Source organism: Balaenoptera borealis, assembly GCF_965194805.1.
Source record: "Balaenoptera borealis genome assembly, chromosome: 6".
In the NCBI taxonomy this organism is placed as follows: domain Eukaryota; kingdom Metazoa; phylum Chordata; class Mammalia; order Artiodactyla; family Balaenopteridae; genus Balaenoptera; species Balaenoptera borealis.
The window spans coordinates 21,732,488-21,754,906 of NC_138863.1; the positions used below are offsets into that span (position 1 = coordinate 21,732,488).

The 22,419-nt window shown below is 37.4% G+C and overlaps 1 protein-coding gene across 1 annotated transcript in view; it reads right to left on the minus strand.

Annotated features, from left to right (window-relative positions):
• ATIC (5-aminoimidazole-4-carboxamide ribonucleotide formyltransferase/IMP cyclohydrolase) overlaps nt 1–22,419 on the minus strand; it is a 37,710-nt gene that overhangs the window by 10,591 nt on the left and 4,700 nt on the right. Inside the window, exons 5-12 of the mRNA XM_082397667.1 lie at nt 21,181–21,269; nt 20,429–20,580; nt 19,940–20,096; nt 10,738–10,863; nt 9,777–9,884; nt 8,864–8,949; nt 7,765–7,854; nt 4,465–4,593 (exon numbers count right to left, since the gene is read on the minus strand). Of these exons, the coding sequence (XP_082253793.1) occupies nt 4,465–4,593; nt 7,765–7,854; nt 8,864–8,949; nt 9,777–9,884; nt 10,738–10,863; nt 19,940–20,096; nt 20,429–20,580; nt 21,181–21,269 (937 nt within the window). The remainder of the gene's footprint in view (nt 1–4,464; nt 4,594–7,764; nt 7,855–8,863; nt 8,950–9,776; nt 9,885–10,737; nt 10,864–19,939; nt 20,097–20,428; nt 20,581–21,180; nt 21,270–22,419) is intronic.

Below are 22,419 nucleotides of genomic sequence, written 5' to 3' on the forward strand. Positions count from 1 at the left end.
AACAGAAGCTTTAAATGACACAATAGACCAGATAGATTTAATTGATATATATCGGACATTCCATCCAAAAACAGCAGATTACACGTTCTTCTCAAGTGCGCACGGAACATTCTCCAAGATAGATCACATCTTGGGTCACAAATCAAGCCTCAGTAAATTTAAGAAAATTGAAATCATATCAAGCATCTTTTCTGACCACAACGCTATGAGATTAGAAATGAATTACAGGGAAAAAAACGTAAAAAAGACAAACACATGGAGGCTAAACAATACGTTGCTAAATAACCAAGAGATCACTGAAGAAATCAAAGAGGAAATCAAAAAATACCTAGAGACAAATGACAATGAAAACACGACGACCCAAAACCTATGGGATGCAGCAAAAGCAGTTCTAAGAGGGAAGTTTATAGCTATACAAGCCTACCTCAAGAAACAAGAAAAAGCTCAAGTAAACAATCTAACCTTACACCTAAAGAAACTAGAGAAAGAAGAACAAACAAAACCCAAAGTTAGCAGAAGGAAAGAAATCATAAAGATCAGAGCAGAAATAAATGAAATAGAAACAAAGAAAACAATAGCAAAGATCAATAAAACTAAAAGTTGGTTCTTTGAGAAGATAAACAAAATTGATAAGCCATTAGCCAGACTCATCAAGAAAGAGAGAGGACTCAAATCAATAAAATCAGAAATGAAAAAGGAGAAGTTACAACAGACACTGCAGAAATACAAAGCATCCTAAGAGACTACTACAAGCAACTTTATGCCAATAAAATGGACAACCTGGAAGAAATGGACAAATTCTTAGAAAGGTATAACCTTCCAAGACTGAACCAGGAAGAAATAGAAAATATGAACAGACCAATCACAAGTAATGAAATTGAAACTGTGATTAAAAATCTTCCAACAAACAAAAGTCCAGGACCAGATGGCTTCACAGGTGAATTCTATCAAACATTTAGAGAAGAGCTAACACCCATCCTTCTCAAACTCTTCCAAAAAATTGCAGAGGAAGGAACACTCCCAAACTCATTCTATGAGGCCACCATCACCCTGATACCAAAACCAGACAAAGACACTACAAAAAAAGAAAATTACAGACCAATATCACTGATGAATATAGATGCAAAAATCCTCAACAAAATACTAGCAAACAGAATCCAACAACACATTAAAAGGATCATACACCACGATCAAGTGGGATTTATCCCAGGGATGCAAGGATTCTTCAATATACGCAAATCAATCAATGTGATACACCATATTAACAAATTGAATAATAAAAACCATATGATCATCTCAATAGATGCAGAAAAAGCTTTTGACAAAATTCAACACCCATTTCTGATAAAAACTCTCCAGAAAGTGGGCATAGAGGGAACCTACCTCAACATAATAAAGGCCATATATGACAAACCCACAGCAAACATCATTCTCAATGGTGAAGAACTGAAAGCATTTCCTCTAAGATCAGGAACGAGACAAGGATGTCCACTCTCACCACTATTATTCAACATAGTTTTGGAAGTCCTAGCCACGGCAATCAGAGAAGAAAAAGAAATAAAAGGAATACAAATTGGAAAAGAAGAAGTAAAACTGTCACTGTTTGCGGATGACATGATACTATACATAGAGAATCCTAAAACTGCCACCAGAAAACTGCTAGAGCTAATTAATGAATATGGTAAAGTTGCAGGATACAAAATTAATGCACAGAAATCTCTTGCATTCCTATACACTAATGATGAAAAATCTGAAAGAGAAATTATGGAAACACTCCCATTTACCATTGCAACAAAAAGAATAAAATACCTAGGAATAAACCTACCTAGGGAGACAAAAGACCTGTATGCAGAAAACTATAAGACACTGATGAAAGAAATTAAAGATGATACCAACAGATGGAGAGATATACCATGTTCTTGGATTGGAAGAATCAACATTGTGAAAATGAGTATACTACCCAAAGCAATCTACAGATTCAATGCAATCCCTATCAAATTACCAATGGCATTTTTTACGGAGCTAGAACAAATCATCTTAAAATTTGTATGGAGACACAAAAGACCCCGAATAGGCAAAGCAGTCTTGAGGCAAAAAAATGGAGCTGGAGGAATCAGACTCCCTGACTTCAGACTATACTACAAAGCTACAGTAATCAAGACAATATGGTACTGGCACAAAAACAGAAACATAGATCAATGGAACAAGATAGAAAGCCCAGAGATTAACCCACGCACCTATGGTCAACTAATCTATGACAAAGGAGGCAAAGATATACAATGGAGAAAAGACAGTCTCTTCAATAAGTGGTGCTGGGAAAACTGGACAGCTACATGTAAAAGAATGAAATTAGAATACTCCCTAACACCATACACAAAAATAAACTCAAAATGGATTAGAGACCTAAATATAAGACTGGACACTATAAAACTCTTAGAGGAAAACATAGGAAGAACACTCTTTGACATAAATCACAGCAAGATCTTTTTTGATCCACCTCCTAGAGTAATGGAAATAAAAACAAAAATAAACAAGTGGGACCTAATGAAACTTCAAAGCTTTTGCACAGCAAAGGAAACCATAAACAAGACGAAAAGACAACCCTCAGAATGGGAGAAAATATTTGCAAATGAATCAACGGACAAAGGATTAATCTCCAAAATATATAAACAGCTCATGCAGCTCAATATCAAAGAAACAAACACCCCAATCCAAAAATGGGCAGAAGACCTAAATAGACATTTCTCCAAAGAAGACATACAGACGGCCACGAAGCACATGAAAAGATGCTCAACATCACTAATTATTAGAGAAATGCAAATCAAAACTACAATGAGGTATCACCTCACTCCTGTTAGAATGGGCATCATCAGAAAATCTACAAACAACAAATGCTGGAGAGGGTGTGGTGAAAAGGGAACCCTCTTGCACTGTTGGTGGGAATGTAAACTGATACAGCCACTATGGAGAACAATATGGAGGTTCCTTAAAAAACTAAAAATAGAATTACCATATGACCCAGCAATCCCACTACTGGGCATATACCCAGAGAAAACCGTAATTCAAAAAGACACATGCACCCGAATGTTCATTGCAGCACTATTTACAATAGCCAGGTCATGGAAGCAACCTAAATGCCCATCAACAGACGAATGGATAAAGAAGATGTGGTACATATATACAATGGAATATTACTCAGCCATAAAAAGGAACGAAATTGAGTCATTTGTTGAGACGTGGATGGATCTAGAGACTGTCATACAGAGTGAAGTAAGTCAGAAAGAGAAAAACAAATATCGTATATTAATGCATGTATGCGGAACCTAGAAAAATGGTACAGATGAGCCAGTTTGCAGGGCAGAAGTTGAGACACAGATGTAGAGAATGGACATATGGACACCAAGGGGGGAAAACTGCGGTGGGGTGGGGATGGTGGTGTGCTGAATTGGGCGTTTGGGATTGACATGTATACACTGATGTGTATAAAACTGATGCCTAATAAGAACCTGCAGTATAAAAAAACAAACAAAACAACTAATACTAAACTTTCATTGGGTTATTTGTACGGAAATATATTAATATAAATGTTTCAGACATTACATGAAATTTCTAAAAATCTTATATTTGTATTTGTATGGAAATATGTATGGAAATATGTTAATATAAATGTTTCAGACATTTAAAAAAAAAAAAAAAAAAATGAAGTCAGTTACACATCTGAAGTACTGAAAAGAAAGTACAGCCAACATTAGACCCAGCAAAAATATCCTTTAAAACTGAAGGCCCAATTAAGGGATTTCAGAAAAACAAGTACTACTAGCTCATCCATTTCCTTATAGTATAACCTTGGGCAAATGTCTTAACTGTCCTCTCTGTCACAATTTTGTGATCTTTACAACAGAGTTGACAGCAGTCACACCCCGCCCAGAGGGAGCTGTGCATATTAATTGATATACTACATGTAAATACAAAAAGAAAACCATTTTTATCCTAGGAATATGTCCTTCTAAAAGATGACAACAGGACAAGAGCAAAATCGTGACTATGTGAAAACATCAATCGCAGCACTGAAAATAGAAACAACTTAAATATCCATCATAGTACATGGATTGCCACATGGCCTTTCAGATGAAGATGTGGATCTATGTTTCTTGATATAGAAACAACTTGTAGCTCAGTGCATAGAAAAAAGGGCAAGTTACAGAACAGATTTATAAAAGATACGATCCCATATATGTAGAATTGAAGGTAAATAACTACATATATACATATGCACAGAAATTTCTAATATGGTCTTCTGTTCATTTTTTAAGTTCTCAAACTTACTTGACAATTCAAAGATGAGCTAGCTCTTTGCATATCGACCAGTTTTAAATACAGGCCTTAATAAATGCATAAGCATATAAATATTAAAAACAGATCTACTGAATTACTAGTATTCAGTTCAGATATTTTCAGACTTACATCCTTATTCTTGGTAACAATGTTGCTAAATAATGACCTGTTGACGACACTATTATTTCTCTTCTGGCTTAAACGAAGACCAAAGAGAGTTCGAACTTCGTTTTCATCTGGACTGTAAGACTGGTCCATCTAAATAAAACACAAATTTAAAGAGTTAAAAGAGTAAAAAATATGTCTACATCCCTCAAAATTTTTCACTTAATTTATGTTCAAGATATTTCATTATAAGCAAGGCTATATGCATTTTTTCTAACTTAAGCAGGTACAAGATCATTTCAGGATGGGTGTAATAGAATGGCCAGGCACCAATATTTTGCTCCAAAATTTTTTATAGGTTTTATAATCTTATAGGGTTTTGTAACTTATACCAAACATTAGAACCAATGATTCCAACAGAGCATTTCTGGTTTCAGTAACTGAAAGCACTGTACATATGGTTTTTTTTAAAAAAAACTAAAACAGATATGCTAACAAACAGGCAGTGGCACAAAAACTAACCTCTAATTTTTTTCTAAAAATCTATTACAAATACTTAACTAAGACTTAGATTAAAAAGTTAAAAGGGTGGGCTTCCCTGGTGGCGCAGTAGTTAAGAATCTGCCTGCCAATGCAGGGGACAAGGGTTCAAGCCCTGGTCCAGGAAGTTCCAACATGCCACAGAGCAACGAAGCCCATGTGCCACAACTACTGAGCCTGCGCTCTAGAGCCTGAGAGCCACAACTACGGAAGCCCACATGCCTAGAGCCCATGCTCTGCAACAAGAAAAGCCAATGTGGGCTTCCCTGGTGGCGCAGTGGTTGAGAATCTGCCTGCCAATGCAGAGGATGCAGGTTCGAGCCCTGGTCTGGGAAGATCCCATATGCCGCGGAGCAACTGGGCCTGTGAGCCACAATTACTGAGCCTGCGCGTCTGGAGCCTGTGCTCCGCAACAAGAGAGGCCGCGATGGTGAGAGGCCCGCGCACCGCGATGAAGAATGGCCCCCATTTGCCGCAACTAGAGAAAGCCCTCACACAGAAACGAAGACCCAACACAGCCATAAAAATAAATAAATAAATAAACTCAAAGTTTAAAAAAAAAAAAAAAAAAAAAGCCAATGCAATGAGAAGCCAATGCACGGCAACAAAGAGTAGCCCCCGCTCGCCGCAACTAGAGAAAGCACGCACGCAGCAAGGAAGACCCAACGCAGCCAAAACTAAATAAACAAAATAAAAAAAAATAAAAAGTTAAAAGAGAGAGAACAGCATTTGTAGTCTGTGTCTTTGTTATTTGAAAAGGAATATGTCATTCATTGCTTTCTTCCTCTCCCAAATTTTTAACTGAAATGACAGTAAGACATGGGAATGATCTGCATAAGACCACTCTCTCCCTAGACATTTTTCCAAATTTGACAGTATTTCTTCATTTAACCTTTGGATGATCTTTGACTTAGAAAGCACTGATACCTGTAACTTATAAGCAAGCCCTCATATTAATTCTGCTTAATCTGCATTTTCCTGAATTCTAAAATGGTCCTTTTCCCTTTGTATTATAAAATTTCTAAAACTGAGATGTGCCCGCCTATTAACTGATGTCATAAAAAAACCTCTCGAATAAACAAAATATTGAGGAAGCCCTGGTGTTCTTTTGACACCCTGAAACATGATACTGTCCGGTGCTAAAGAGGTCATTATCAGGGTCAGGCTCAGGATTTCGAAAACATTCTCCATGATGCTACAAGTAACTGCTAATAGCCATAAGTACTTACTACTCTTAATGACAACAACAACAAAAAACAGTTAAGAGTGAAGAATACAGTGGCAGTTAACTGAATGATTAAGTAGCTTTTAAAAAAGCTACTTCTGTCAAGTAGCTTTTAAAAAAGTATTACATTTAATGTGGTATTTTAGTTTTCTTTCCTTGAAAAGCTGACGTGGAACCTATGGTGAACCATGTAATTATTGGTTTCTTAAAATGAAGAATAATAACTTTCAATATATGGAATTTGGATTCTACAATTTTTTTTTTTACATTAATACCTTCTGAAAAACAGTATTATGAATTTTAACTTTCAATTCAAATAACTTTTTGCTTTATCCATTTATGATCAGACTATGGGCTAATTTCCCTAATGTATAAGAGCTTGTAAAAATCAGTAAGGAAAAAATTCAACAATCTATTAGAAAAGACAGGCAAAGAACATGGGCAGACAGTTCCTAAAAGGGAAGTAAAAACACTCTTAAATGTGAAAAGATGTTCACCCACACACAATGAGAAACTAAAACTGCAATGAGATGCCATTTTCATCTATCTAACTGCTAAGATAAAAATGTTTAAAAACTTGATGCTAGCAAAGGTGTTAGGAAATAGGCACCCTTACACATTCCCATTAAGACATAAAACTGGTTGTACGACCTTAAAATGAGCAGCATCTATCAAAGTCACCAATACAGATAGTCTGCAACCCAGTCCTAATTTTATTCTCAGGACTTTCCCTCTAGCTTATTCACTGCAGGGTGTGTGTAATAGCTAAAGACTGGTGACTGGCTAGATAAGATACACAGATACGGGACAAACTTCCACGATGATGAAGCAGTGTGCATTTGTGTCATTAGGGAGAAAAAGAAGAAATGCAAATGCAAATATTTGCTAAATATGTATAGACTACATATTTCAGGAAAGGTGAGCAAGAAATTGAAACTATTACTTTTTAAAAAGGTAACAGAGTGGCAGAAGGGAAGGATGAGGAGACTTCATCAAATAACCTTCAATACCTTTTGAATAGGAAACCACATTAAATATATATATATTTTTTAAATTAATTAATTAATTTATTTTATGGCTGTGTTAGGTCTTCGTTTCTGTGCAAGGGCTTTCTCTAGTTGTGGCAAGCGGGGGCCACCCTTCATCGCAGTGCACGGGCCTCTCACTGTCGCAGCCTCTCTTGCTGCGGAGCACAGGCTCCAGACGCGCAGGCTCAGCAATTGTGGCTCACGGGCCCAGTCGCTCCGCGGCATGTGGGATCTTCCCAGACCAGGGCTCGAACCCGTGTCCCCTGCATTGGCAGGCAGATTCTCAACCACTGCGCCACCAGGGAAGCCCTAAATATATTATTTTTAAAGAAATGAAAAGGGTGAGAAAGCTATCTTGATCTTAAACCCAAAAAATTAATAGGAAGAAAAAATTTGCAGGGTTAAGGATAAAAAAACCATAGTAAAGAAGGATAAATTAGAAGGGTGTCAGTATAAAGGAAAGATTAAATATGGGGAAAAAGAGACAAAATAGAAGAGCAAATTACTGTTTCAAACATGAATTGCACTAACCTGAAGAACACAGTAGTTCCCATTTTTCTTTTTAGAAAGTAATTTCAAAGCTTCGTCTTCATATCCCGGGGCAATAATACCATCAGATACCTATATGTGTATTAAATATTAATTTCTATTTAAAAAAATTAGAGAACACCTCTTAAATGATCTAGAGATAATTATCTGTCGTAAATAACGCAGTGGCAGTTTCTGGTTTCTGCCTCCACCAGATAACACAAATACTATACTTAGAAAAGGTAAGTCTATGCTAGAATACAACTTTCTACAGCTGATCTTATCTCATTGGCTGTCCTTTTGGTTGTCTGTTTCAATTTTAACCAAGAATATATGAATGATTCGCTGTAATACACGTATCTTAGGAAGAAAAATGATTTTTTACTCTTCTGTTCACGGGGCGGTTTTGTGCTAGAAAGAGCATGTTCTTCTAATTCTGGCTCTGCCAAAACCTGGCTAAGTGACCCGAGGCAAGGCAGGCTCCTCAACAGCAAGAAAAGCGGTCAGAGGAAATCAGATTTAACACATTATAAAGATACGAAAGTCACAGCTCACACCCCAAAGCCTCGGGCTGTAACCTGTAACGCAGCATGCCAGCTCCACGGCAGCTGGGGAAGGTAGGGGTGATGGTAAGGATCCCTAAAGCAACTAAATATTGTCAAGTCACAGGCCCTGTTAGCCTTAACTGCTAACTGTTTATTTCCCTCCGAGGCACCTAAGCTCCTTCATTCTTCTTCTCTATCTCCCCAGCCCCACCCCCACCTTTTCGGAATGCCTGTTTGGTACTCAATTGATGGGGGTTAGTTTTTTAGAGTAGTTTATAATTCCCCCCACTATACAGTCTCCTTCATTACAGACCTAATGAAAGTTTACAGCCAGATTCATTATTACATCACCATCCAAGATAGCATCCTCTATTCTTCAGAAACAGTAACTCTGGCATTAAGACAATGACTACTAGAAAATTTTAAAGAAATAAATACATAAAAGTTGATCACATTAGCCAAATACAAATATTATAGGTTATGGTTTCAATAAACACCATGAACAAATTAAGCTCTACTTAGTTATGCATGGGACAAGATACAGAATGTCCACTAACCTCTCTAGAGATAATTTTGGCAGTAGGGACATCACAAATATCAGATAATGCAACAAAATCACCAAAGGAAGACATCCTATCAGCCCCTGTAAATAAAAATTAAAATGTAGTATTTATCACAGATTATCCATCCTTATACAGAAAAAGGTAATGTTCAACAAACCCCAATGTGATCATATAAAATCTAACTTGACTAAGATTTAAACAATAGATTAATAAGTCATTTAACTGAAATAATCAATAAGAAATATTCTTTCATTTTACCTCATAGAGCAACATTCAGCAAACTTTTTCTGTAAAGGGCCTGATAGTAAATATTTTTTAAGCTTTGCGGCCACGTGATCCCTGTTCCAACTCCAAGATTGTGGTTAGCAATCGGCCACCGACAATACTATGTGGCCCTATTCCAACCAGACTACATTTACAAAGCTAGGTGGTGGGCTGGATTTAGCCAATGAGCCAGTTTGCTAACCCCTGTTGTAGAAGGTAAACCATGAGAAAGTGTGTCTATAATCTCCCATTAATTTTACAATAATATTCACAGGTTATTAAGCTCATGAATTAGATACTTGTGAATTATATAAAATATAACTTTAACCAAATTCAGTGTACTTAAATAATCATACAATTTAAATTTAGCAATACAAATGCATTCAATAGCCTAATCTGAAACTTCACGCACCAAATTCCAATTGTGCTTCCCTTTATTACATTAAATACTAAAACTAACACACACTTTTATAAACAAATTTATTCCAAGGCTCTCATAGAGTCATTCTGAAGTATTAAGAAAAACAAATTAAGATAATTTGACATCCTATAACAAAACAAAGGATATTACTACTTTAAGATAAAATATTGCTTTTCCTCTCAAAAAAAAAAGCAACAGAAAAAGCGCTATTATTCTTCTGACCTCTTGCTCTTGCATATGCAGTGGATATGGGTGTGAGGGTTTTATACATATCATAGACCATGCAGACTTTGGCTTCATCTTCACTGAGTGGAATTCCAACAGCAGCGCCTGGTATAGAAAACCATAAATAAACCAAAAATCTCAAGTTACTTATCAATTCCTAAATCAGGACATTTTTCTAAACATCTACTCTAAAACATCTAGTCTATATAGCATAATTTCTAGTGCTTGGGCCAAATTAAACAAAAACCTGTTTGGCCAGATAATTAAATGCTAAAAATATAACTGCAGGGGAGGGTGAGGCGGGGGGAATCTCTTCTCCAGCCTCTGAAAACAGAGCCACTGTCTTGAGTCTGCCAGCACCAGGTGTGTGTATGAAGCTACTTTACTTCATTACTGACTCTCTGCCCTGCTTGATATCACACACCGTTTATTTCCCTGCCACTCCCGTTGTTTTAATATCCAAAAACTATCTGAGAACTAATTATGTGTTGAATTGTCAGTAGGTGATATAAATAACTAAGCTGTAAAGCTGACTTAAACATAGAAGAAAAAAGGTCTCTCATACAATGGCCTTAAAAGTTAAAAGTGCCATAAGAACAACTTCTTTATGTCTTCTCAGTTAAATTTGCAACCATGTGGAAAAATGTTTACTTTAGTCATACTGCATTAAGCAATATCACTTTTATTTTCTAAAACATGTTTCCACTACAAATAAAACTATTATCTGACGTTCCTGTCTCATAATAGTGTTACATATTATATATATGTAAAAGATATGTGCGCATGGTATTGTTATCAGATTTTATCCAGTTACTACATTGATATTCTTATTAACAAAAGTGGTTTCGGACTTCACAGAATGTCTATATTCGCTTTTGAGTCTTGTCAAACTTCCAAAAAGTTTTTTAAAAAGTGTATTTTGAACAGTTCCAGAGAATCCCAGAGTGCAGTGCTTTACCTGCCGGGCTGACATGTTTGAAAGAGGCAGCGGCTGGAATGCCTAAAGCTTCTTTGAGTTCCTTCACCAGCTGCCACGCATTCAAAGCGTCACACAAGTTTATAAATCCAGGGGCTCCATTCAAAACTACATACAAAAATATAAATACACATTAACAAGCCAGGTCAATAAGATCAGATATGTGTACATTTCCTAGAAAAATTTTAAAAACACATATATAAAGATTGCACAAATATGTTTCAAATAAAGTAAAACGAAGAGGCAAACAGATATACACGAACATACAAGAACTTGGTGAGATTGAATAAAGCACCTGAGTCTGAGCCCATCTTAACAAACACACACACACCACAGAGGTGCAGGAACACACACGTGTGCACACACCACTGGTGGACCAAAGCCAGCCAATCCACAAATAAATCAACAGAGAATTCAGGAACAGGAAAAAAGTATGACTAGACTAGTGATCATCAGGGATCCACTTCAGTACAGAAATAAGATCAAACAACTGTGGCAACTTTACTGTACAATTTATAGTATAAAATTTAAATTGTAAGTCGTGTCAGTTTAAGAAATAATGTTACAAACTAAAGCAAGAGTTTAGTGGGTGGGAGAGATGGAGGGAAAAACGTGTGTTGGGTTTCTCTTCTTTTATACCAGACTCGGTAGACTCAGTCTAAAGTTGAAATGCAGTTAAAAAGGAGACCACAACTTTTTCACTGCCTATTTTCTTAACAGTGGCAGGATTTTTAAAAGCCAAAATCTTGTGAATAAACATTTATAAGAAGTTCAGCGCACACACAAAACTAGTGGGCCACTAATTAAAAACAACTTTATAATTTCATTTCCTTTGTGTTATCTTGGATAGCAGATACTTTTAAAAGCAAAACCTTACCAAACATCTACTGAGTGCCTACTACAATGTTAGGCACTGTTCTAAGAACTTGGGATATTATCAGTGAATAGAACAGTCCCTCCCAAATTACTGTCATCGACAACCCTCTTAGATAGCCTCATCCAACAGAGGGCAGACAGCAGAAGCAAGAAGAACTACACTTCTGCAGCCTGTGGAACAAAAACCACATTCACAGAAAGACAGACAAAATGAAAAGTCAGAGGACTTTGTACCAGATGAAGGAACAAGATAAAACCCCAGAAAAACAACTAAATGAAGTGGAGATAGGCAACCTTCCAGAAAAAGAATTCAGAATAATGATCGTGAAGATGATCCAGGACCTTGGAAAAAGAATGGAGGCAAAGATCGAGAAGATGCAAGAAATGCTTAACAAAGACCTAGAAGAATTAAGGAACAAACAAACACAGACGAACAATACAATAACTGAAATTAAAAATACACTACAGGGCTTCCCTGGTGGCGCAGTGGTTGAGAATCTGCCTGCCAATGCAGGGGACACGGGTTCAAGCCCTGGTCTGGGAAGATCCCACATGCCCTGGAGCGACTAGGCCTGTGAGCCACAATTGCTGAGCCTGCGCGCCTGGAGCCTGTGCTCCGCAACAAGAGAGGCCGCGATAGTGAGAGGCCCACGCACCGTGATGAAGAGTGGCCCCCACTTGCTGCAACAAGAGAAAGCCCTCGCACAGAAACGAAGACCCAACACAGCCATAAATAAATAAATAAATAAATAAATAAATAAATAAATAAATAAATAAAACTCAATCCCATTTCTTCCCTCCCTCCCTCCCTCCTTCCTTTAAAAAAAAAAAAATACACTAGAAGGAATCAACAGCAGAATAACTGAGGCAGAAAAACGGATAAGTGACCTGGAAGACCGAATGGTGGAATTCACTATCGCGGAATAAAGAAAAAAGAATGAAAAGAAATGAAGACACCCTAAGAGACCTCTGGGACAACATTAAACGCAACAACATTCGCATTATAGGGGTCCCAGAAGGAGAAGAGAGACAGAAAGGACCCGAGACAATATCTGAAGAGATGATAGTCGAAAACTTCCCTAACATGGGAAAGGCAATAGCCACCCAAGTCCAGGAAGCGCAGAGAGTCCCAGGCAGGATAAACCCAAGCAGAAACATGCCGAGACACATAGTAATCAAATTGACAAAAATTAAAGACAAGGAAAAATTACTGAAAGCAACAAGGGAAAAAAGACAAATAACATACAAGGGAACTCCCATAAGGTTAACAGCTGATTTCTCAGCAGAAACTCTACAAGCCAGAAGGCAGTGGCACGATAGATTTAAAGTGATGAAACGAGGGGCTTCCCTGGTGGCTCAGTGGTTAAGAGTCTGCCTGCCAATGCAGCGGACGCGGGTTCGAGCCCTAGTCTGGGAAGATCCCACATGCTGCGGAGCAACTAGGCCAGTGAGCCACAATTACTGAGCATGCGCGTCTGGAGCCTGTGCTCCGCAACAAGAGAGGCTGCAATAGTGAGGGGCCCGCACACCGCAATGAAGAGTGGCCCTCGCTCGCCGCAACTAGAGAAAGCCCTCGCGCAGAAACGAAGACCCAACACAGCCAAAAATAAAATAAATAAATAAATGAAACTTTCATTAAAAAAAAAAAAAAGTGATGAAAGGAAAGAACCTACAACCAAGATTACTCTACCCAGCAAGGATCTCATTCAGATTCAATGGAGAAATCAAAAGCTTCACAGACAAGCAAAAGCTAAGAGAATTCAGCACCACCAAACCAGCTCTACAACAAGTGCTAAACGAAATTCTCTAAGCGGGAAACACAAGAGAAGAAAAGGACCTACAAAAACAAACCCAAAACAATTAAGAAAATGGTAATAGGAACATACATATCGATAATTACCTTAAACGAGAATGGATTAAATGCTCCAAACAAAAGACACAGACTGGCTGAATGGATACAAAAACAAGACCCACATATATGCTATCTACAATAGACCCACTTCAGACCTAGGGACACATACAGACTGAAAGTGAGGGGATGGAAAAAGATATTCCATGCAAATGGAAATCAAGAGAAAGCTGGAGTAGCAATTCTCATATCAGACAAAATAGACTTTAAAATAGAGACTATTACAAGAGACAAAGAAGGACACTACATAATGATCAAGGGATCAATCCAAGAAGAAGATATAACAATTGTAAATATTTATGCATCCAACATAGGAGCACCTCAATACATAAGGCAAATGCTAACAGCCATAAAAGGGGAAATCAAAGTAACACAATAATAGTAGGGGACTTTAACACCCACTTTCACCAACGGACAGATCATCCAAAATGAAAATAAATAAGGAAATGCAAGCTTTAAATGACACATTAAACAAGATGGACTTAACTGATGTTTACAGGACATTCCATCCAAAAACAACAGAATACACTTTCTTCTCTAGTGCACACGGAACATTCTCCAGGATAGATCACATCTTGGGTCACAAATCAAGCCTCAGTAAATTTAAGAAAATTGAAATCATATCAAGCACCTTTTCTGACCATAACGCTATGAGATTAGAAATCAATTACAGGGGAAAAAACGTAAAAAACACAAACACATGGAGGCTAAACAATACATTACTAAATAGCCAAGAGATCACTGAAGAAATCAAAGAGGAAATAAAGAAATACGTAGAGAAAAATTACAACGAAAACACGACAATCCAAAACCTATGGGATGCAGCAAAAGCAGTTCTAAGAGGGAAGTTTACAGCAATACAAGCCGACTTCAAGAAACAAGAAAAATCTCAAATAAACAATCTAACCTTACACCTAAAGGAACCAGAGAAAGAACAACAAAAACCCAAAGTTAGTAGAAGGAAAGAAATCATAAAGATCAGAGCAGAAATAAATGAAATACAAAGAAAGAAAACAAGAGCAAAGTTCAATAAAACTAAACGCTGGTTCTTTGAGAAGATAAACAAAATTGATAAACCATTAGCCAGACTCATCAAGAAAAAGAGGGAGAGGACTCAAATCAATAAAATTAGAAATGAAAAAGCAGAAGTTACAACAGACACCACAGAAATACAAAGCATCCTAAGAGACTACCAGAAGCAACTCTATGCCAATAAAATGGACAACCTGGAAGAAATGGACAAATTCTTAGAAAGGTATAACCTTCCAAGACTGAATCAGGAAGAAATAGAAAATATGAACAGACCCATCACAAGTAATAAAATTGAAACTGTGATTAAAAATCTTCCAACAAACAAAAGTCCAGGACCAGATGGCTTCACAGGTGAATTCTATCAAACATTTAGAGAAGAGCTAACACTCATCCTTCTCAAACTCTTCCAAAAAATTGCAGAAGGAACACTCTGAAACTCATTCTATGAGGCCACCATCACCCTGATACCAAAACCAGACAAAGATACTACAAAAAAAGAAAATTACAGACCAATATCACTGATGAATATAGATGCAAAACTCCTCAACAAAATACTAGCAAACAGAATCCAACAACACATTAAAAGGATCATATGCCATGATCAAGTGGGATTTATCCCTGGGATGCAAGGATTCTTCAACATACGTAAATCAATCAATGTGATACAGCATATTAATAAATTGAAGAATAAAAACCATATGATCATCTCAATAGATGCAGAAAAAGCTTTTGGCAAAATTCAACACCCATTTATGATTAAAAACTCTCCAAAAAGTGGGCATAGAGGGAACCTACCGTAATATAATAAAGGCCATATATGACAAACCCACAGCAAACATCATTCTCAATGGTGAAAAACTGAAAGCATTTCCTCTAAGATCAGGAACAAGACAAGGATGTCCACTCTCGCCACTATTATTCAACATAGTTTTGGAGTCCTAGCCATGGCAATCAGAGAAGAAAAAGAAATACAAGGAATACAAATTGGAAAAGAAGAAGTAAAACTGTCACTGTTTGCAGATAACATGATACTATATATAGAGAATCCTAAAGATTCCACCAGAAAACTACTAGAGCTAATTAATGAATGTGGTAAAGTTGCAGGATATAAAATTAATGCACAGAAATCTCTTGCATTCCTATACACTAATGATGAAAAATCTGAAAGAGAAATTAAGGAAACACTCCTATTTACCATTGCAACAAAAAGAATAAAATACCTAGGAATAAACCTACCTAGGGAGACAAAAGACCTGTATGCAGAAAACTATGAGACACTGATGAAAGAAATTAAAGATGATACAAACAGATGGAGAGATATACCATGTTCTTGGATTAGAAGAATCAATATTGTGAAAATGACTATACTACCCAAAGCAATCTACAGATTCAATACAATCCCCATCATATTACCAATGGCATTTTTTACGGAACTAAAACAAAAAATCTAAAAATTTGTATGGAGACACAAAAGACCCCAAATAGCCAAAGCAGTCTTGAGGGAAAAAAACGGAGCTGGAGGAATCAGACTCCCTGATTTCAGACTATACTATAAAGCTACAATAATCAAGACAACATGGTACTGGCACACAAACAGAAACATAGATCAATGGAACAAGATAGAAAGCATAGAGATAAACCCATGCACCTATGGTCAACTAATCTATGACAAAGGAGGCAAGGATATACAATGGAGAAAAGACAGTCTCTTCAATAAGTGGTGCCGGGAAAACTGGACAGCTACATGTAAAAGAATGAAATTAGAACACTCCCTAACACCATATACAAAAATAAACTCAAAATGGATTAGAGACCTAAATGAAGACTGGACACTATAAAACTCTTAGAGGAAAACACAGGAAGAACACTCTTTGACATAAATCACAGCAAGATCGTTTTTGGTCCACCTCCTAGAGTAATGGAAATAAAAACAAAAATAAACAAATGGGACCTAATGAAACTTAAAAGGCTTTTGCACAGCCAAGGAAACGACAAACATGCCGAAAAGACAACCCTCAGAATGGGAGAAAATATTTGCAAACAAATCAACAGACAAAGGATTAATCTCCAAAATATATAAACAGCTCATGCAGCTCAATATTAAAACAACAAACAACCCAATCCAAAAATGGGCAGAAGACCTAAACAGACATTTCTCCAAAAAAGACATATAGATGGCAAGAAGCACATGAAAAGCTGCTCAACATCACTAATTATTAGAGAAATGCAAATCAAGACTACAATGAGGTATCACCTCACACCAGTTAGAATGGGCATCATCAGAAAATCTACAAACAACAAATGCTGGAGAGGGTGTGGAGAAAAGGGAACCCTCTTGCACTGTTGGTGGGAATGTAAATTGATACAGCCACTATGGAGAACAGTATGGCGGTTCCTTAAAAAGCTAAAAACAGAATTACCATATGACCCAGTAATCCCACTACTGGGCATATACCCAGAGAAAACCATAATTCAAAAAGACACATGCACCCCGATGTTTATTGCAGCACTATTTACAATAGTCAGGTCATGGAAGCAACCTAGATGCCCATCGACAGATGAATGGATAAAGAAGATGTGGTACATATATACAATGGAATATTACTCAGCCATAAAAAGGAATGAAATTGGGTCATTTGTAGAGACGTGGATGGATCTAGAGACTGTCATACAGAATGAAGTAAGTCAGAAAGAGAAAAACAAATATTGTATATTAACGCATATATGTAGAACCTAGAAAAATGGTACAGATGAACTGGTTTTCAGGACAGAAATAGACACAGATGTAGAGAACAAACGTATGGACACCAAGAGGGAAAAGTGAGCTGGGGGGGATGAATTGGGAGACTGGGATTGACATATATACACTAATATGTATAAAATGGATAACTAATAAGAACCTACTGTATAAAAAAATAAATTAAATTAAATTTAAAGAAAATTCAAACATTAATCTGTTTCTCTATACTTCTTCCAAACAATAAAATGCTCTTTGAATTTAAAAAAAAAAAAAAAAAAAAAAAAACCAAATTACTGTCATCATGGAGCTTATGGGTGGAGTTAGAAAGGAAACAAAATGCACAATAGAATTATACAATAGAAAATATTAGGTATTTACCCAAATGAGTTGAAAACTTGTGCCTACACGAAAACACGTACACAAGTGTTTATAACAGCTTTATTCATAAACTGCCAAACAGCATCCTTATATTCTTGATGTCTTCAAAAGGTGAATGGATAAACTGTGGTTTATCACACACAAGGAAATATTATTCAGCAATAAGAGGTAATAAGGTACCACACAAGGAAATATTACTCAGCAATAAGAGGTAATAAGCTACCAAAAGACACAGGAGGAAACTTAAATGCATATTGCTAAGTTAAAGAAGTCAGTCTGAAAAAGCTATATACTATATGTTTCCAACTATATGATACTGGAACACAGCAAAAGTATAGAGACAGTGAAAAGATCAGTGGTTGCTAGGGGTTAGAGGGGTGGAAGGGGAGGAGTTTTTAGGGTGGTAAAACTATTATGTAGGAAAATATCATGGTGAATACATTATACGTTTGCCCAAAGCCGTAGAATGTACAACATATTCTGAATCTAAACTATGGATCTTAGTTAATAATAATGAACCAATATTGGTTCATTAATTGTAACAAATGTACCACACTAATGCAAAGTTTTTAACAGGGGAAACTGGGGGAAGGGGGATATATGAGAATTCTTTGTACTTCTGGGAAATTTTTCTGTAAATCTAAAACTGCTCTTTTTAGGGGACTTCCTTGGTGGTCCAGTGGTTAAGCCTCTGCACTTCCACTGCAGGGGCATGGGTTAGATCCCTGGTTGGAGAACCAAGATCCCACATGCCGTGCAGTGTGGCCAAAAAAAAAAAAAAAAAAATTAATTAAAAAAAAACCAAACAAACCTGCTCTTTTTAATAAAACTAGTTGGAAATAAAGTTCCCTCAAGCAAAAAAATAAAAATAAAAATTACTGTTCTCATGGAGCTTATGTGAGAGGCATAGAAGAAACAAAACAGGCAATAAACAGTAAACAACAAAAGTAAAATATGCTATAGGACATACAACATGCAAAAATTAAATGAGACATCTTTTATAAAACTCCCCCATCTCCTTTTTTTTATAGTTTAGACTAATTGTGGTAAGTAGGAGAAAACTTGGCTTCTGAAACATTTCAGTTAGTTAGAATAACCCCTTCAAATTATCAAATTTCCAAAGACACTAACAACTCTTTAGACACAAGTGCTATAGAGAAATGTTTAAAGTTGTTTAATCTATTAAACAGTTGAAACAAAACAGAACTCTTCTCATTTCCAATCACAAGAAAACCAGTCATTAATATCACTCTCACGCACAAACACACACACACACACACACACACAACTCTAGGGCTGAGTATACGGGCTTGGGCAGTATTAGAAAAGATTCAAAATATATCTGAGGCAAAGTAGTAATAGCCCTTACCAACTGTCAAGAGCAAAGAAAAGAGTATTTTAAATGCTCCTTAAACTTCCTGCACTGCTTCTCTCTCCTCCCCTCTCTCCGCTGGTAACAGGGAGCAAACAGCACCAATCTACCAATGTGCGCTCTGAGCTTGCCTTCTCAGTGCCTGAAGGAAGCTGCCCGTGCTCTCACCCAGGGCAGCCCCCCACCAACTTCAACCCTCCGAAGTCTTCACACCTACAACTCTCTCCTCTGCCCGCTGGACCCACTCTTCCCTTCTACCAGGGAGTAGGACGTGCTTGCTCATTAGATAGTCCACCTTAACAACAAAACAGAACCAAAAACTGTAAAACCCCTCTCATAACTCTACAAGTCCTTAAGCCCTGACTAATTTCTCTGTTCAAAGAATTATCTTTATCATTCTTCTTTCCTAACCTTACATTCCTATTTTGGTACATTTTAACTGGGCTTCCAGATCCATCATTCCAAGGAAACTGTGTGTTTGTAACATTCCCAAATCAAATAGCCACTGCTCTCAGCAGCATTCCAACTGGTTGAAACTCTATAGGTTCTCCTCTGATGGTTCTCCACTGCCACGTCAAGGTTTGGTCCTGACCGTCTTCTCCAAAATTCAGCCATCCCATCCTGTCTACATCTTGAAAACCATCTACACACCAGACATTCAAATCTGTATCTTCAACTTGACTCCTCTCCAGAACCCTGGATTATCTCAATATTTTTTGTTCACAAGTCCCACTGACAGCTCAAACTTCAGGCAACTATAAGAGGTACTATGTAATTTACTTTATCTTCTAAAAAGTGAATCACATCTGATACAATAGAGACAAAGACACACACATCCAGACACGGCAAACGGTGCCACGTAACGCTCAGCTTTTACCTGTGATTGGGAGCTTGGGCTTCAGGGTATACAACTGGGCAGGAGTTTGATGAGGGTTCATTCCATACCTCAAGGGCATCTGAGATATTCCTTTACTATATTCTTTCCTGAAGTAATCTGAAATTGCTTCATCATATTGTGCCGTATGAGTGAAAGCCTAGAATAAGAGTTAAGATTTGTGAAAATACCCGCAGTATTTCTGAAAGTGAGGTAAAAATGGTTATAAGTAGTATATGTCAAACTACAACCCACAGCCCACACACATGCCTGTGCAGGAAAGACACCAAATAATAATAAATAGCACAAAGAATTACTCCCTTTCCATTTCTCTTTCAATCTTTTGACAGACTACCTCTCTGACAGTTGGTCTCTGCATTTATAACAAAAGGATAGCAGCTCCAAGCAGAACCCTGGAGGGTGATGTAGTCTGGTGAGAACTGAGTACTGTTAGTTTTGCAAACACTGCACTAGATAAAAGCGTGTCCGCACCTTCAAGGCTAACTGGCGTCTTGTCTCCAAAGACGTGTCTTTGCTGTCGGAGCCCTGCATCTCTGAGGACACAGCCGCATAGTCCTCTGGTTCACACACTACTGTCACTCGAGTGTGGTTTTTGGCTGCCGCTCTCAGCAGGGTTACTCCCCCTTTGAAGAACAAAAGACGATTTGCATTTTCGTATCAGTTTCACCTCTTTCAAATCAAGTCACTGTACGCATACTTACTTCTACTATAATTCTTGCCTTAAAAATAAGAGAAAAGGGCTTCCCTGGTGGCGCAATGGTTGAGAATCTGCCTGCCAATGCAGGGCACACAGGTTCGAGCCCTGGTCTGGGAAGATCCCACATGCCGCGGAGCAACTAGACCCATGAGCCACAACTACTGAGCCTGCGCGACTGGAGCCTGTGCTCCGCAACAAGAGAGGCCGCGATAGTGAGAGGCCCATGCAGTGCGATGAAGAGTGGCTCCCGCTTGCCACAACTAGACAAAGCCCTCGCACAGAAATGAAGACCAACACAGCCAAAAATAAATAAATTAATTAAAAAAAAAAAAAAAAGAGAGAAAAATAAGCCAGATGAATCTCTACACAGAGAAAGAGCTCAGAAAATACAGATGAATCAGTCATCCCATCTGGGGGCAGCGACTATTTGCTAGGCCCTTAACAGGGAACATCCAAGAGTCATCTTGTTTACAGTGTAAAGAAGTGTCTCCTCCAGCAGTCTTCAAATATGGTTTTTCTGACTTACCAATATCAATTTGCTCAACAGCCACTTCAACAGTTACAGCCGGAGAAGCCACCGTCTTTGCAAAGGGATACAGATTACAAACGACAACTCTAAAAACAAAGAGGAATTCAGCTGTCACTAAAAACTCAAACTTCCGTGGTTTACACACCTCAGTCAGTAGCTGTTAACATGACCAAACCCCTTAAGACCTAAAATATCAACTGTGAGCCTGACGTTTTAAAGTTCTAAAGTTACTTTGAAACGTCAGGACCGCCCACATTTGCAAAAGCATAGATATACAGAAGGGGCTGTAGTCAGCAAATGCTCTCAATACACATTATTCCCTCCAAATCATATTGCAATGTTGCTGCTTGGGTAACCTTAGCTACCCACTGTCCTATCAAGCCATCAAAATTTAAAAACAAAATTTTAACTGAAATAAAATACAAGGCTACCGATAATATCCTCAATTTGGAATGTGATCGCCATTATTTACGACATTGGATTTTACACTCTATTTCCAGCGGATTGTGTAAAATGATGAAAAATGATAGGTCATTCTAAAGGGGAAAGATTTGTTTTGTCTTCAGAAAGGTCATACACAATAACGGTAAAAGGACAAAAGAGTAATTTAAAGGACAGACCTGATCTAAAATTCACCACCAGTGAAACAGAGATCCACCCCTAGGGCTGCAATGTGAGGAGATATGTGGGCTGGTTCCCCAGTGAAATAAGCACAACTGGTGAAAACTAACAAAAAAAGAAAAACAGAAGGCGGGGTGGTGGGCAACACTTCCCAATGCCTGATACTAAAACCAGACAAAATGTCGCAAAAAAAAAACCCATTAACAGTATCTTATGAATACAGACCAAAAAGTCCTTAACATACTACCAAATTGAATCCAGTAAAATATAAAAAGAAGTACACACCACAACAAAGTATGGTTTATCCCAGGACTGTAAGGTTGATTTAATATCTAAAAGTCAATTGTTGTAATAGCTATGTCAATAAAATAAAGGACAAAAACCACCTGATTATCTCAATAGATGCACAGAAAGCATCTGATAAAAACTGAACTCATTCATGATGGAAACACTCAAAAATTAAGAATAGAACTTGCTCAACACGATAAAGGATATTTAAAAAAAAAAACCCACAGCTAACATTATACTTCAAGGTGAAAGACTGAAAGCTCTCCCCTAAGATCAGGAACAAGACAAGGATGTCCACTCTCACCACTTCTACTCAACCCTGTACTG